Source organism: Mustela putorius, unplaced genomic scaffold (genome assembly GCF_011764305.1).
Source record: "Mustela putorius furo isolate JIRA1106 unplaced genomic scaffold, ASM1176430v1.1 tig00000083_pilon_pilon_pilon, whole genome shotgun sequence".
Classification (NCBI taxonomy): domain Eukaryota; kingdom Metazoa; phylum Chordata; class Mammalia; order Carnivora; family Mustelidae; genus Mustela; species Mustela putorius.
Window position 1 is genome coordinate 31,815,968 of NW_025421273.1, and position 17,925 is coordinate 31,833,892.

At 36.5% G+C, this 17,925-nt stretch overlaps 1 protein-coding gene across 8 annotated transcripts in view; it reads left to right on the top strand.

The window, feature by feature from the left end:
• The window catches only part of TBC1D19 (TBC1 domain family member 19), a 167,557-nt gene that overhangs the window by 46,069 nt on the left and 103,563 nt on the right, over nt 1–17,925 (top strand). For all 8 annotated transcript variants that reach the window (XM_045076235.1, XM_013061521.2, XM_004762651.3 and 5 more), the window contains 3 exons: nt 13,888–13,962; nt 15,733–15,796; nt 16,982–17,028. In XM_045076235.1, the coding sequence (XP_044932170.1) occupies nt 13,888–13,962; nt 15,733–15,796; nt 16,982–17,028 (186 nt within the window). The remainder of the gene's footprint in view (nt 1–13,887; nt 13,963–15,732; nt 15,797–16,981; nt 17,029–17,925) is intronic.

Consider the following 17,925-nt stretch of genomic DNA (forward strand, 5'->3'; position numbering starts at 1 on the left):
CTTCCCTGCAGCCCGTTTTTGTACAGCTGGCAAGCTAAGACTCTTTTCTTTTACGTTTTCAACTGGCTGAAAAGCCCGCAGAATAATAATATCTGTGACCCATGAAAATTATAGGAATTAATAAAATATATTTTATTGGAAAATAGTCTTGTTCATTTATTTACACATTGTCAGTGGGTGCTTTCACACAACAATGTCAGAGTTTAGTCGTTGCATAGATCCCTTATGACCTGCAAAGTCTAAAATGTTTGCCACTTGTCTTTTTACAGGAACCTTGTCAATCCCCGTACCACATTTTTCATTCTTTAAGGGCAGGGATTGTGTTTTTTAATTCTTGGCATCCAGTACAGTGCTTAGCCCATGGAACACGATTTATTGAAATAATTGATTCTTTAACTGTAGTCACACTAAATATGTCCTCTACCAGTTAGTGTCTGCCTATCTTTTATTTGTTCTCGCAGAGTCATCTAGTTCTTAAGCTCCCTGTTGTATTAGGCAGTTCTCTCCTCTTTGCACAAAAGCTCATTAGTCTGAATGGCGTAAGTACCACTCCGTCAGTGTGCCCCCTTGCACCTCATCGCCTCTTGCCCTGTTTGACTTCTGTTCTGTCTGCCTTTCCAGTCCTCAGCCAATGGCTCCTTCTGTCATCTGCTTTCTTCTCCCTAACTGTGGAATTACTTAGGAAAGTCACATGAATTGTGTATTTACCATCAGTTTAGTTCTAAATCCATTTATTTGTCCTCGAGTGGATTCATTTTGCTGCCTGTCAATTATTTTATTATTCATCATGCCTTACCTGCTTTCCGGTTGGATTTTCCCAGAATTTTTCATGCTGGTGTAGCCCCTAATTCTACTTCTATCTCATTTTAAATGTTTAAATGCTTTTAATATTTGCCACTTAGTTTATTAAGAGCATTCAGGTCATCTCATTCAGATTTCCACAGCTTCCCTCTTCTGTGCCGCCACATCTTTTTTGCCTCTAATCCTCTATAATCAACTATCTACTGTACATTTCTTCTGTGAGGTCAAAATCAACATGTCTAAAACTGAATTTATTACATTGTTCCTAAAATGAGCATCTCTTCCTGACCTTCTATTTCTATTAATTTATCGTTACTATAGTAATTTAGACTTGAAATATCTTTGATCTCTGTTTTCTATATCCAAATAGTCATTAAGTTCTACAGATTATTTCTTCCCATAGTCTTATAGCCTCTCCTTCCTTTTTATCATCAAGACCATTACCATGGTGGTCACAGTGATGATGAGGAGGACTACTGCCTTTTATTGAGTGCTAGCTTTGTTTCAAACATTAATTCACATCCTTGTCTTATTCTTACACCTCCTGATTTTCAACTTGTCTCCCTCCCTCTCATCATATATACTCTTACTACAATTAATTTTAGGTACAAGCAGGTGAAACCTTATAATGTATCTCACTGCCTTCTCCCAAATGTTCAGTGACTACCAATGCCTAACAAGTTGCCACTCCAAAGCTCAACATTTAAGAATTTTACTGTTTGTCCCTAGCTTCCCCTTCCACTTTATCAATCTCTACTGTCTTATAACTGTTCTGTGTGCCCTTCCAAGTGAATCATTTTGCCTTTTCCTCTTGCATCTTTTAACACTTTCCTCATTTCGTTTTCTTGTCCCAGAAAGCTCTTTCTGCCTGATTAGCATTATGAAAAACCATCTAATTTGTGAGAGTCAACTCAGAGGACATTCTTCTCTGTGATAGTTGTCATCCCCATTGAAAAGGACCTCTCCCTCTTTTGGACTCTTGTAGCACACTATCATTTTACAGTTCTTATCACAAATTCTGTTCTGTTAGAGCAATTTCTGTGTACATCTTTTTGGCTTTTGTTATAAGCCTCTTGGAAGCAGTAACAACTTAAAAACATTTTTGTTTACCCATTACATCTAGCATACTGACTTTTAAGTAGCAAGAACTTAGGAAGTTTATGTGAAATTAATAGTAAAGGTGCTTGTCATCTCTTCTACCAATTATTGTGATATTCATTTAAAAGATCTTTACTGAATGCCTGCTAAAAGACACTATTATGTGCTAAGAAGATTCAGAAATAAACTAGATATAAGGCACTTGGGTGGCACAGTCAGTTAAGCATCCAAATCTTGGTTTCAGTTCAAGTCATGATCTTAGGGTTGTGAGATTGAGCCCCATGCTTTGCTCCATGCTCAGTGTGGAGTCTGCTTAGGTTCCCCTCTCCGCCTCCATCTGCCCTTCCCCTCAGCTTGCTCTCCGTCTCTCCCTCTTTTTCTCTAATGAATAAATAAATCTTAAAAGAAAGAAAGAAATTAAATAAAGATTCTGCCTATGGGTAACTCATGGTTTAATCATTGAAAGAAGACGTGGGCATAAATAGTTGGAGTGTAAGGTAGGAAGTACTATGTGCTATGGGGGAGCTGGCTAAAACATTCTGTAGGAGTGCTAGGGAGGACCTGGGCATAGGTGGTTCCTTATTAAGTTGTTCTTTACAATCAAAAAGAACTTTAAAAAAAATAAGTATTTCCTTCTAATTTTATTCATTAAACAAGTCAGCAGAAAATATATTGGAACTGGTGCCTGGAAAAATTTGATTTTTTTCCTATTAAAGTTTCATGAGTTATTTGAACTTTACTCTGGTCTTAATTGTGTCTTCAGAGTTGGATGTAAATCAACTTTCTACAGGTTTAGGCAAGCTAGATTGGTGTTCAGTTTTCTGGGTTGATGAGGGAAAGAGGTTTCTTACAGTGCATCAGCATTTCCCAGAGTGTTTTCTACTGAATACTAGCCCTGAGAGATGCTCCACAAAAAAGGGTTCCATGGACAAATGAGTTTGGAAATTGAGGCCCATACCACCTTCCTTTTAGTGAACACAGTTTAATTAATTAATTGATTGATTGATTAAAAATTCATGGCTTTAAGCCTTTCTCAAGAAACAAGAAAGGTCTCAGGTACACAACCTAACCCTACACCTAAAGGAGCTGGAGAAAGAACAAGAAAGAAACCCTAAGCCCAGCAGGAGAGAGAAATCATAAATATCGGAGCAGAAATCAATGAAATAGAAACCAAAAAAACAATAGAACAAATCAACGAAACTAGGAGCTGGTTCTTTGAAAGAATTAATAAAATTGATAAACCCCTGGCCCGACTTATCAAAAAGAAAAGAGAAAGGACCCAAATAAATAAAATCATGAGTGAAAGAGGAGAGATCACAACTAACACCAAAGAAATACAAACTATTATAAGAACATACTATGAGCAACTCTACGCCAACAAATTTGACAATCTGGAAGAAATGGATGCATTCCTAGAAACATATAAACTACCACAACTGAACCAGGAAGAAATAGAAAGCCTGAACAGACCCATAACCAGTAAGGAGATTGAAACAGTCATTAAAAATCTCCAAACAAACAAAAGCCCAGGGCCAGACGGCTTCCCGGGGGAATTCTACCAAACATTTAAAGAAGAACTAATTCCTATTCTCCTGAAACTGTTCCAAAAAATAGAAATGGAAGGAAAACTTCCAAACTCACTTTATGAGGCCAGCATCACCTTGATCCCAAAACCAGAGAAGGATCCCATCAAAAAAGAGAGCTATAGACCAATATCCTTGATGAACACAGATGCGAAAATACTCAACAAAATACCAGCCAATAGGATTCAACAGTACATTAAAAGGATTACTCACCACAACCAAGTGGGATTTATTCCAGGGCTGCAAGGTTGGTTCAACATCCGCAAATCAGTCAATGTGATACAACACATCAATAAAAGAAAGAACAAGAACCATATGATACTCTCAATAGATGCTGAAAAAGCATTTGACAAAGTACAGCATCCCTTCCTGATCAAAACTCTTCGAAGTGTAGGGATAGAGGGCACATACCTCAATATCATCAAAGCCATCTATGAAAAACCCACTGCAAATATCATTCTCAATGGAGAAAAACTGAAAGCTTTTCCGCTAAGGTCAGGAACACGGCAGGGATGTCCATTATCACCACTGCTATTCAACATAGTACTAGAGGTCCTAGCCTCAGCAATCAGACAACAAAAGGAAATTAAAGGCATCCAAATCGGCAAAGAAGAAGTCAAATTATCACTCTTCGCAGATGATATGATACTATATGTGGAAAACCCAAAAGACTCCACTCCAAAACTGCTAGAACTTGTACAGGAATTCAGAAAAGTGTCAGGATATAAAATCAATGCACAGAAATCAGTTGCATTTCTCTACACCAACAGCAAGACAGAAGAAAGAGAAATTAAGGAGTCAATCCCATTTACAATTGCACCCAAAACCATAAGATACCTAGGAATAAACCTAACCAAAGAGGCACAGAATCTATACTCAGAAAACTATAAAGTACTCATGAAAGAAATTGAGGAAGACACAAAGAAATGGAAAAATGTTCCATGCTCCTGGATTGGAAGAATAAATATTGTGAAAATGTCTATGCTACCTAAAGCAATCTACACATTTAATGCAATTCCTATCAAAGTACCATCCATCTTTTTCAAAGAAATGGAACAAATAATTCTAAAATTTATATGGAACCAGAAAAGACCTCGAATAGCCAAAGGGATATTGAAAAAGAAAGCCAACGTTGGTGGCATTACAATTCTGGATTTCAAGCTCTATTACAAAGCTGTCATCATCAAGACAGCATGGTACTGGCACAAAAACAGACACATAGATCAATGGTACAGAATGGAGAGCCCAGAAATAGACCCTCAACTCTACAGTCAACTAATCTTCGACAAAGCAGGAAAGAATGTCCAATGGAAAAAAGACAGCCTCTTCAATAAATGGTGCTGGGAAAACTGGACAGCCACATGCAGAAAAATGAAATTGGACCATTTCCTTACACCACACACAAAAATAGACTCAAAATGGATGAAGGACCTCAATGTGCGAAAGGAATCCATCAAAATCCTTGAGGAGAACACAGGCAGCAACCTCTTCGACCTCTGCCACAGCAACATCTTCCTAGGAACAAACGCCAAAGGCAAGGGAAGCAAGGGCAGAAATGAACTATTGGGATTTCATCAAGATCAAAAGCTTTTGCACAGCAAAGGAAACAGTTAACAAAACCAAAAGACAACTGACAGAATGGGAGAAGATATTTGCAAACGACATATCAGATAAAGGACTAGTGTCCAGAATCTATAAAGAACTTAGCAAACTCAACACCCAAAGAACAAATAATCAAATCAAGAAATGGGCAGAGGACATGAACAGACATTTCTGCAAAGAAGACATCCAGATGGCCAACAGACACATGAAAAAGTGCTCCATATCACTCGGCATCAGGGAAATACAAATCAAAACCACAATGAGATATCACCTCACACCAGTCAGAATGGCTAAAATCAACAAGTCAGGAAATGACAGATGCTGGCGAGGATGCGGAGAAAGGGGAACCCTCCTACACTGTTGGTGGGAATGCAAGCTGGTGCAGCCACTCTGGAAAACAGCATGGAGGTTCCTCAAAATGTTGAAAATAGAACTGCCCTATGACCCAGCAATTGCACTATTGGGTATTTACCCTAAAGATACAAACGTAGTGATCCAAAGGGGCACGTGCACCCGAATGTTTATAGCAGCAATGTCCACAATAGCCAAACTATGGAAAGAACCTAGATGTCCATCAACAGATGAATGGATCAAGAAGATGTGGTATATATACACAATGGAATACTATGCAGCCATCAAAAGAAATGAAATCTTGCCATTTGCGACAACATGGATGGAACTAGAGCGTATCATGCTTAGTGAAATAAGTCAAGCAGAGAAAGACGACTATCATATGATCTCCCTGATATGAGGAAGTGGTGATGCAACATAGGGGCTTAAGTGGGTAGGAGAAGAATAAATGAAACAAGATGGGAATGGGAGGGAGACAAACTATAAGTGACTCTTAATCTCACAAAACAAACTGAGGGTTGCTGGGGGCAGGGGGTTGGGAGAAGGGGGTGGGTTTATGGACATTGGGGAAGGTATGTGCTTTGGTGAGTGCTGTGAAGTGTGTAAACCTGGTGATTCACAGACCTGTACCCCTGGGGATAAAAATATATGTTTATAAAAAATTAAAAATTTAAAAAAATATTCATGGCTTTTATTTGTATTTATTTTTATTGAAGTATAGTTGACCCACAATGTTACATTAGTTTCAGATGTTGAGCACAGTTTCGGGTGTATCCCATAGTGATTTGATGAGTCTATGCACATCACGATGTTCACCAGAAGCGTAGCTGCCATCTGTCATCATACACTGCTATTACGGTTACATTGACTATATTCCCTGTGCTGTACCTTTCACTCCTTTCACAACTTACTTTATGATTTTTTAATAGACTTGATTTTTTTAATTAAATTTATTTATTTTCAGCATAACAGTATTCATTATTTTTTCACCACACCCAGTGCTCCATGCAATCTGTGTCCTCTATAATACCTACCACCTGGTAGACTTGATTTTTTATAAGAGTTTTAGATTTTAGATTTACCGAATTAAGAAGATATTATAGAGTTCGATAGACTCCACACCTAGTCTCCCCTATTAGCTTATGGTCATACTTTATGAGTATTTCCTTAGTTTTAACCTTCCTTTTTCTGTTCCAGGATCCCATCCAGGATACCATATTCATTTGTTTGTCATATCTCCTTAGGCTCTTGTTGGCTAGGACAGTTTCTCAGACTTTTCTTATTTTTGATGACCTTGACAGTTTTGAGAAGTACTGGTCAGGTATTTTGTAGTATATCCCCCTATTGGAATTTGTCTGATGTTTTTCTCATGATTAGACTGCAGGGGGAGGTTCTTGGAGGAGGACCACAGATAGAAAGTGCCCTTTATGTTCCTCATATCACATCAGGGTATATACTGTCAACATGATTGGCACTATTGTTGTTGACCTGGCTCTACTGCCTTGGGTAGTATTTGTGAGGCTGTTCCACTGCAAAGTCACTTTTCGGTCCCCATCCCCTTGTATACTGTACTGTTTGGAGGAAGTCATTATTTATGGTTCACATGTAAGGTGAGACATTTAGGTTCCACCAACGTGAGGTGGGAGTCTGTGCAGAAATTATTTGGTGTTTCTGCATGGAAGAGTTGCCTCCCCCCCCCCATTTATTTATTATATAAGTGTGGGCTCATGGATGTTTATTTTATACTTTGGGTTTTAGTTCAATACTCCTTAATTTTGTTGCATACAGTTTATTTTGGCATGTTAAGAGCTCTGAGATGTTCTGCAATAAAGAAGCTGTTTAATTTTATTTAATTCAGTGTTGTTCAGACTGATGTGACTGTGAAACCCTATTTCCATGTAAAATAATTTGAGAACTACTTTGCTACACCTTTTAGAAAAGCCGTATTTGAAGAAACTGATATACAGTGTGTGATTAAGTATAATTATCCTTATACTTAATTCTCAGTATCCTTAAGTACTATTTTCTTGTGAAATAGTACTAGTGAGCACATAGTGCTCTAATTATGTGCCACATACCATTCTAGCGCTTTACAATTATTTACTCATTTAACATTCATGACAAGGCTGCGAGATGTGTTACTCTTAGGATCTTAGATCGGTCCAGTTTCACAAAACTAGTAGATGGAAGAGTTGGAATTTCAACTCAGACAGTCTGGCTTTAGAATCTGTACTACCTGATGATATTCAGCCTGTTTCTTTATCCACTCCAGGAATGCTCAGACAAATTCAAAATATGCTATGTGGTTGAATTTGTGCAGTTCTCTGTCAATCCAGTAACCTAAATAAAAATGAAAAGTTTTATATAACTTCAATTCTCATCCTCTTCCTAATTGATCTTTCTACCTTCTGTTTTGTTACTCCATTTCTTAAAACTTCCCAGACTTTTAGGGGGTTTCTGGATGGCTCAGTTGGTTAAGGGTCTGACTCTTGTTTTGGCTCCAGTTTTGATCTCATGGTCTGATAATCAAGTCCTGCATAGGACTCCACACTCGGCAGGGAATCTGCTTGAGATTCTCTCCCCCCACTCCACCTTCTGCTGCTCACCCTGCTCAAGCTCAAGTGCAAGCATGCTTTCTTTCTTAAATAAATAAATAAAATCTTTTTTATAAACCCAAAACTTCCCAGACTTTTAGGACACAACTGCAACTTCTTATTTTTGCTTATAAAAACTATAAATTACCTTGCTCCTCTTTACTACTCAAGTCTTATCTCTTGTGTCCTCAAATTGTTCCTCCCCCTCCTTACTCCCCTGCATATTTCCACCACATCTACTCTATATAATCATGGTTGACTTCCTTCAGTAGTTCCAGTAGGAGAACTGCTGCTCATGCTGTTGCTTCTACCTGAAACTGCCTCCCCACAAATCTCACACATTCTGGCTAACTTCTGCATATTCTCAGGTATCAGGTTACATGATGGTTTCTGTAGGAAGTCTTTCTGACCCTGAGATCTCAGATTCTCAGGTACCTTTTCTTTGTCTTCAATCCTCCATACAGGAGGCTTCCTAGACCTCCTCCCACAATATTGTGGGATTGTCTATACTATCTTCTAGATTCTGCCATCTCTGTGAAGCAGGATCATTGTCTCCTTCCAGAACTGTATCTTCAAATTCTGGCACAGTGCTTGCCTCTTGGCAGATGCTCAGTACATACCTTTTTTTTTTTTTTAAATGATGGAATGATGGATGAATTGAATAAACAAAAAAAGAAAATTGTTCCCTCTCAGAAAATATTCACACCCTTTTTCCTAGTAATTCCATTTCTAGAACCTTATCTAAAGGGAAGAATCGGGGAAATGCAGAAATTTATGTTCATGATAATATTTAAAAATTTAAAAGAATCTAAATGAATAACAGTAAGGCTTGCATATATATAGCATGGTATCTCCAAAAGACAATGTTATGTGGCCCTTAAAAATGTTACTTTTGGGGCGCCTGGGTGGCTCAGTGGGTTAAAGCCTCTGCCTTTAGCTCAGGTCATGATCCCAGGGTCCTGGAATCAAGCCCTGCATCAGGTTCTCTGCTCAGTGGGGAGCCTGCTTCCTCCTCTCTCTCTGCCTGCCTCTCTGCCTACTTGTGATCTCTGTCTGTCAAATAAAAAAAAAAAAGTTAAAAAATGTTACTTTTGAAAGAATATAATGAAATAGGAAAATGTATATAATATAATTTTAAATGGAAAAAGCAAAATATAAAACAATTTAATTCCACCCTAATTAAATATATATACACAGGTGTATATCTCAGCTGTACACACACATGCATAGAACAAATGAAAGAAGAGAACAAAATATTAATGATGGTTATTTTTGGCTGATAGAAACTTAAGGATACTTACTTATTATTCTATTCTTTACATATTATTCTTTTTTCCAAATTATCTTGAATAAATGTATTACTTTTATAGTCAGAGAATTACTAAAATCTTTTTCCTTTAGATAGCAGGTTATAACTATTTTGCTTTATTTTTTTCAGTGTGAAGGAAATCATTTTGTAATTTTATAATTTCAAAATTTTTACACACTAAAGTATATGGCTTTTAAAGACTTATTTACTTTCTTTTTTTTTTCCATTTCATACAATGCATGCCCTCCATAGTATCCTCCACCAGGCTCACTCAGCCCCCACCTCCCTCTCCTCCAAAATCCTCAGTTTGTTTCTCAGAGTCCACAGTGTCTCATGGTTTGTCTCCTCCTCCAATTTCCCCCAACTTACTTCTCTTCTCCATCTCCCAGTGTCCTCTGTGTTATTCCTTATGCTCCACAAGTAAGTGAAACCATATAATAATTGACTCTCTCTGCTTGACTTATTTCACTCAGCATAATCTCTTCCAGTCCCATCCATGTTGATACAAAATTTGGGTATTCATCTTTTCTGATGGAGGCACATTACTCCATTGTATATATGGACCATATCTTCTTTATCCATTCATCCGTTGAAGGGCATCTTGGTTCTTTCCACAGTTTGGTGACTGTGGCCATTGACTGCTATGAACATTGGGGTACAGATGGCCCTTCTTTTCACTACATCTCTATCTTTGGGTTAAATACCCAGTAGTGCAATTGGAGGGTCATAGGGTAGCTCTATTTTTAATTTCTTAAGGAATCTCTACACTGTTTTCTCAGATGACTGTACCAACTTGCATTCCCACCAACAGTGTAAGAGGGTTCCCCTTTCTCCACATCCTCTCCAACACATGTTGTTTACTGTCTTGTTAATTTTGGCCATTCTAATTGGTGTAAGATTGTTTCTCAGTGTGGTTTTGAATTGAATCTCCCTGATGGCTAATGATGATGAACATTTTTTTATGTGTCTGTTAGCCATTTGCTTGTCTTCCTTGGAGAAGTGTCTATTCATGGCTTCTGCCCATTTTTTGGCATGATTATCTGTTTTTTGTGTGTTGAGTTTGAGGAGTTCTTTACAGATCTTGGATAACACCCCTTGCCTGTACTGTCATTTTCAAATCTCTTCTCCCATTCTGTGGGTTGCTTCTTTGTTTTGTGGACTGTTTCCTTTGCTGTGCAGAAGCTTTTGATCTTGATGAAGTCCCAAAAGTTATAAAAAAGTAGCAAGGCAATAGATAATACCCAATTAGAGTTTTCAATACAATTGTGATTCTTTTGTAATTTTTTTGCATCTCATGGCTTAGAAATTACCTTTTTTATAAAACTCTTGAAATTCTTTGACTTAATACCATAGATTCCAATTATTAGGGAAAATGATTTGAAGGCAACGATAATTTCATTTGGAGAGGATGTGGGTTTGGGTAAAAGGTAATGTCTTCCTATTAAACATTTTAAATATAAAAGGCCATTCATTTTTCTTTTAAGTAGCATTTTAAAGCTTTATTTCATGACTTTGGGGTAGAAACCATTATTTTCTTTGTATCTTGCATTAGTGCACTGTCATTTCTCAATAGTTTATTTACCACTTCCACTTTTTCTGTGTGTGCTAAATATAAAGATTTTAATTTAAATAAATAGCATAGGACTTTTTAAATTAAATTTATTTTCAGCATAACAGTATTCATTATTTTTTCACCACACCCAGTGCTCCATGCAATCTGTGCCCTCTATAATACCCACCACCTGGTACCCCAACCTCCCACCCACCTGCCACTTCAAACCCCTCAGATTGTTTTTCAGAGTCCATAGTCTCTCATGATTGACTGCCCCTTCCAATTTCCCCCAACTCCCTTCTCCTCTCTAACTCCCCATGTCCTCCATGCTATTTGTTATGCTCCACAAATAAGTGAAACCATATGATAATTGGCTCTCTTTGCTTGACTTATTTCACTCAGGACTTTTTTTTAAGCATTTTTGAGACTTTGGGCTTGTTTAGGCACTTCTACAGATAGAGCCTGAAAAAAGTTATCTATGACTGGAGTTGAAGTGGACCCAAGTTTATCTCATTCAACCTCTGAAGTTCATGTCCCTTTGCTTGAGTATTTCTGGAAACAGGGAACTCACGATTTCACTAACTTAAACCATTTCAGTTAAGTTTTTCTTATATAATAGGATAAATAATATGAATTCAGGAATTGGACTTTTTCATTTTTTTATTTTTTAAAAGATTTTATTTGTTTATTTGAGAGAGAGAGTATGAGAGAGAGAGTGAGCACAAGCAGTGTGGAGGGGCAAAGGGAGAGGAAGAAGCACACTCCCCGATGAGCAGGGAGCCCAATGTGGACTTGAGCCCAGGACCCTGGGATCGTGACCTGGGCTGAAGGCAGACACTTTACCGACTGAGCTACCTAGGTGCCCAGAGACTAGATTTTTAATCTTTATGCAAATTTTATTTTTATAGCAATGACTGAATTAAAATTCCTTTTTTTTTACCCCCCAAATAAGCTTTCTTGTATTTCCTTCCGCCACAGTCTGAAGTGGGGGAAGCAAGTGACAGAAGGTTTATTAGAAGAGATGATATTTAAGCTAAGACTTGAAAGTTGAATAAGATTTATTCAGATAAATTGAGGATAGGACATTGGGGGTGGAAGAAGGTTATACTGTTATAACTAACAATATATAATTATTAATTCATTGATCATGAATAAGGTGCTCAAATGTGTTTTATTTAGGTCTTGGATTTAAGAGAAGTATTTACAGTTAAAAAGAGAGAGAGAGATCATTGAAAATAAGCCAGTAAATGGGATTATTTTGTCAGCATTTCATATAATTTATGAAGACTATTCTATTACTCCTGAAAAGCTGTTTGTAAATATTTAGTGAACTAAGGCTTATACGTTTCACACAGTTATATATTTCTCCTACAGATAAATGCTTTTTTGTTCATTCATTGCTTAGGCTGTTGTATCAAATTTTTTAAAAAATGCTTGCAACATTACTTAGAGTAGAAATCGATTCAATCATTGAGCATCTATTATGTGCTAGACAAAGTGTGATTATGTGATGATAGGTGAAAGAAGGGGTGCTGTGAGAGACTATAAGCAAATGTACCTACTACTATCTGCGGTGAGGGATCAGGAAGAGAAATCTTAATAGAGATGAAGACCTGAGAAGCGAGTAAGATTTACTCAGATAATAGGAAAAAATATGTTGGGGATTGGAGTAGAACGTGGAGAGTATATTCCAGATAAAGAGGGTAATGTATTTAAATGTGTCTGTTAAAGAGGAAGCTGTGAACAATAATAGCTATAGTAAAAGCTATCGATTATTGAATGATTATTATTATCATCATTATTATGTCACTGTTCCAGGCACTTTACATCTTTAAGCTTTATAACAACCACATAAAAGAGCTATTATTATTATTATACTTTTATTGCCTGGATATAACTGTCCATTATCAATGCTGTTATATATAGTTCTCTTCTCTTCTCTTGATCTAAATTTTGAAGCTTTGGTATTATTTTATTTTGGTTTCAGTGAGCATTTTGGTTTCAGTGAGCCAGAAGTGGTCTCTAGGCATGTTTTAGTAAAAAGACCAAAAAAAAATTATAAAAATTTAGCTTGTTGTTAAAAAGAATAATTTCCTAAAACATGGTATACATGGATAACCAGTTTATGACTGGCTATTAAAAATAACTTATTATTTCAAGCTTAAAAGAGATATGGAGGCTGGAGAAGAAGGTGATCAATGCTGCAAAAAACCCAATAAGACAAATCCATATTGTAACATATTCTAAAAGATAACTGGCCTGGACTCCTCAATAAAGTCAATATCATGAAAGAGAAAAGAACAAAGAGACTCTAGATTCAGCTACATGGAAAGTGACATAACAACGAAATGTAATGCATGCATTTTTAATGGATTATGGATTTTAAAAACTATGAAAGATATTTTGGGGACAACTGGAATAGTTTGATGGTGGACTAGGTATTAGATGTGTGAAATATTAACACTAGTTTTCTTAGGTGTGATAGCAGTATCGTAGTTATTATTGGAGGAGAAGGTTCTTATTAGAACATGCATGGTGAAGTATTTAGGACTGAAATGTCTTGTTTGGAAAAATCACAATATAATAATTCCTATAAAATTTCATTTTTTACTAGGTTATTAATGGGATTTCTAAGTATCAAACATTTTCAAACATGCTTAAAAGTAATTTACCTTTTTATTACCTGCTATTTTTTCTTATAATATGAGTTGTTGATTTTTTTTTTTTCCTAACCCCATTGCCAACCTTCCCCCTAGAACATAAGTTTTATGAAGACTGAGACCTTCTGTTCATGGCTTAGTTCACAGCACTAAGGGTAGTATCTGGCACATTAGTAGGCAGTAATCAATATTTATTGAGTGAACTAATGAATGAAGTTAACCAATCTCAACCAACCTCACCATTTCTATATAACTCATAATAGCTTTAATTTTTAAAAAAAATTAGTTTTGGTATTATTAACCAGAAACAATAATAAGTTATTTTTTTATATTTCAGGGAAGTTGGGAAAAAAGAATTTTGAAGAGTTTAAATAGCATGTGCACTGAACTGAGTATCCCATTGGCACGAAAGGTAATTTTAACATTTAAGTATTTTATTGTGAATCAAATACTAGGAGTACCATGAAGTTGTAACTGTTAGGCAGTTGTTTTTTTTTAACCAGTATACCAGTTTATAGTGAAACAAAATTCTGTAAAAGGCCACTTACGTGGGTATATTCTATATAGATTTCTATTACATATATTGTAATGCTTTTCGTAATGAACATATCTTGAGAATAAATAAAAATACAATATATAATCTACGTATAGATTATTTAGAAATCTGGCTATAAAGGTTATAAGTATTATAAATGGTCTTTAAGAATTTTACTTACCTTTGGTCTCCTTACATTTGAGTAATTAGCACAATAACCATATTTTTTTAATTGGAGATGGGGTTGAGGCATACTATTATCTTGTAATAGCCAGTATGGTACCATCTTTCAGTATTAACATAGAGAATGAAATGATGATTTGTCATCTCTCTGTTGAACTATTTAGTTCTAATAATAGGACTATTAGATCTAATTCTCAACATTTATCTGTCACTGTCGCGGCCGGTGCCACGACACGAGCAGGGTCGAGTAAGAGAATGCGGAGAGAATAAGACTTGTAAAGAAATGAGGACAGGAGGGACACAGTGGTTGATATCCAAGCAGTGCCAATTTTATTCAAGGCTGTGAGGCATTATATAGCTAACAGAAACAATTATAAGGAAGTATCTATTTTCGGTTGATTCTTTATACACACGTAACATTCACATGAAACCCCTTAAGCTTTTACGATACCCATTTCCCAAGCACTGGTAGTGGATTTTCTGACGCCAGTAACTTTTGTCTACTTAGCTAATCTTTAACGAGCAATTCACGAGCTTACAATGGTGCAATTTATAATCCGTGCAAGTACTGGGTAATCTTGTAACAGTTAAATGTGCAACCCAGTTTTGCCTCTTAATACATGCAGGCAGTCACGCCAGCGAGTCTTAGGGTCCATAGCTCAGGCTCTTCTTTCTCCAGCGCAACTCAACTGATATTCAGGAGGCACGAGTCAGGGCCTGGTTTGATCCCTCGCCTCTAGCTGGGTCCGTGGCTGCCTACATGTCACTATGGGTTTTGAGTGGGGAGAGATAAAGAAGAAAAGAAAAGCCACTTGAGGAATGCTCAAGATTCTTTCTGACGGCTCCTGAATAGGAAAACACAAGTTTCTCTTCACTTTATTCTCCCTACCTGCTATTTATTCCTTGTGTGGGACAGGATATAGTGGATGAACTTTGGGTAATACCCAAGGACAAGTCACTGAAGGCACCAGAAGGATGGTGTAAAAAGCAGATAAATTTATATGGAGAACTATAAAGTTCTTGATATAAAGTCGAAGTATATAGTATTGGGCAATATACAGTCTTTCGTATAGGAAGATGATGCTACTGACTCGGAGTCACACGGTCTTTGCCAGTCCCCCTTACGATGCCTTTCTGAGGTTGCTAGATGGGGTAAGAGATGAAGTATGTGGCTGAGGAGCAGTATTTCTTTGTGAAATTTACTGTCCAGTAGAGATCATTTACCTTCTTTTTGGGGGGCTCATTAGTATCACGTTCCACCTGAGGCATTCAGACTAGATATAATAGTTAAATAACAGTAATTTAAGAGTAATTCCAACAAAAGTTCTCTGTATGTAGTAAAATTATTTTTTTCTTACGTTATGGTAGCTTATTCAAACTTTTCGGTAAGTTATTGGTTCTTATTTTTCAGCTGCATTGCTAAACTTCACAAAATGAAACCAATTTTAAAATTACCTTTTTTAGAGGCCAGTTGGAGAACAGAAAGAACTTCTCAATAAATGGAATGAAATGGGAACTGATGAACCAGGTATATGAACAACTTTTTTCAAAATGTGGTAGTAGGAAACAAATTGCGCTCTTAATTCTGGTTCCAAAATAACAATGTTAACAATTCTTTTGGAAAGATAGCAATTTTCCTTCCCTGCTAATTACTGTCCTCTACTTTTATTGCTTAAACTTCTACTTTGCAGTTTAAAAATTCCTAACTTTGACCAATGTTTTGCATTATTTCGAGAGTATTTAAATAAGTTATCCTTTTTTAAAGCATCATTTGAAAACATCTTTATAGAAAAGTAGATTAAATCTTTCAGTGGATTTCTTAGACTCATAATTAAGGTAAATATTTTTCAGGCTTTAAAGGTAGGTTAAATGGTGAAAAGTTTTGAGACTTCTAAATGTTTTTAAGTATTTTGGTTTATTTTAATGTTAAATGGAGTCAATCAATTTTATAAACATTTGAGTGACAACTCTTCTCATTTATTATGATAAACAGATGTATATAATTGTATAGATAGACATGTACATAATCGCTTACCACTCCTTTATTTCCTTATTTTTTTAAAAGATCTTATTTATTTATTTGTCAGAGAGAGGTAGAGAGAGAGGGAGACAAGTACGGGGAATGGCAGGCAGAGAGAGATGCAGCCTCCTTGCTCAGTGTGGAACTCAATCTCAGGACCCTGGGATCATGACCTGAGCCAAAGGCAGACACTTAACCAACTGAGCCACCCAGGCGTCCCACCACCACTCCTTTAAAAATAAGTGTGGGAGACTGGGCAAGAAATAAGTACCCTACTAGAGGAGCAGTGTGTTATATAAGTTCAAAAGGGAGAACAGTTCAATACAACTAGAGGAATTCACTAAGAATGTATTATTTATGTTCCATGTACTTGGAGAATTCTCATATAGAACTTTTATGTTCTATTGACATTGTTTTTTCAATTCAGTTATAAACTTATTACAGATTTATGAAGGGGAGTCTCTTAATTTCTTTCAGAATATGTCATCTTAGGCTGTTAAGGGAAGGGACTGCCTTTTCATTTTTGTGTTCCCAAAACTTAAGACAATGAATGACAAATTGTCAATACTCTGCAAGTCTGAATTAATTTAGCTGGATTGTAACATATGAAAGAGTCATTAACATTTTTTATTAATAACTATTCATGTGTTGTATTAATTGAAATTTTGTTCTAATATATTTTATTAATTCCAGATTTAAGCCTTTTCAGACCTGTTTATGCACCAAAGGATTTTCTGGAGGTAGGTTATATTGGATCAATATAAGTATATTAGTGAGGGTAAAAGAGGAAGAAATGACGATATAAGAATATCTCCAGGCAGAGGAATTGCCATGTATAAAGCCCTAGATTCATTGAAGCAGTGTAATGACATGATCGGATTTGTGTTTGGAAGTAGCTCTTGGAAAATATATTGGAATGTGGAGAGATTAAAGGCAAGAAAATCAATTAGGAAGATTTTGATTAAAAAACAATAATTAGGGGCACCTGGGTGGCTCAGTGGGTTAAGCCGCTGCCTTCGGCTTGGGTCATGATCTCAGGGTCCTGGGATCGAGTCCCGCGTTGGGCTCTCTGCTCAGCAGGGAGCCTGCTTCCTCCTATCTCTCTCTGCCTGCCTCTCTGCCTACTTGTGATCTCTCTCTGTCAAATAAATAAATAAAATCTTTAAAAAAAACAGTAACTATAAATCAGGTAACCTGTTGCCTGGCTTATACAGATGCTCAGTGAATCTTTTCCTTTTTAAGTCCTTTCCTGTTTTAGTAGTCTAGGCAAGACGTGAAAAGGATCTGCTGCAAAAGAACAGTGTTGGAAATGGAAAGAGTTCAACAGATTTGCAAGAGATTTTTAGGAGGATTTAGGACCTGATTAGGTTTGGGGAGTATGAGAAAAATAAAAGGTAAGGATGATTTAAGTGTCTAGATTGGGTAGCTGGGCAGAGGTACCTTTCCCATGAGAGAAAGAATACAGGAGGAGGAGCAGGTTTGTTAGTGAAGATGAGCTTAGTTAAGTTTGATAGGTACATCGATCATTAAGTGCAACTCTATAGTAGCCGGCTAGAACTCATTAATTATTTTAATGACCCTTCTTTGACTCTCTTCTTTCTTTTATACCTTACATGTAATCTATCAGCAAATCCTGT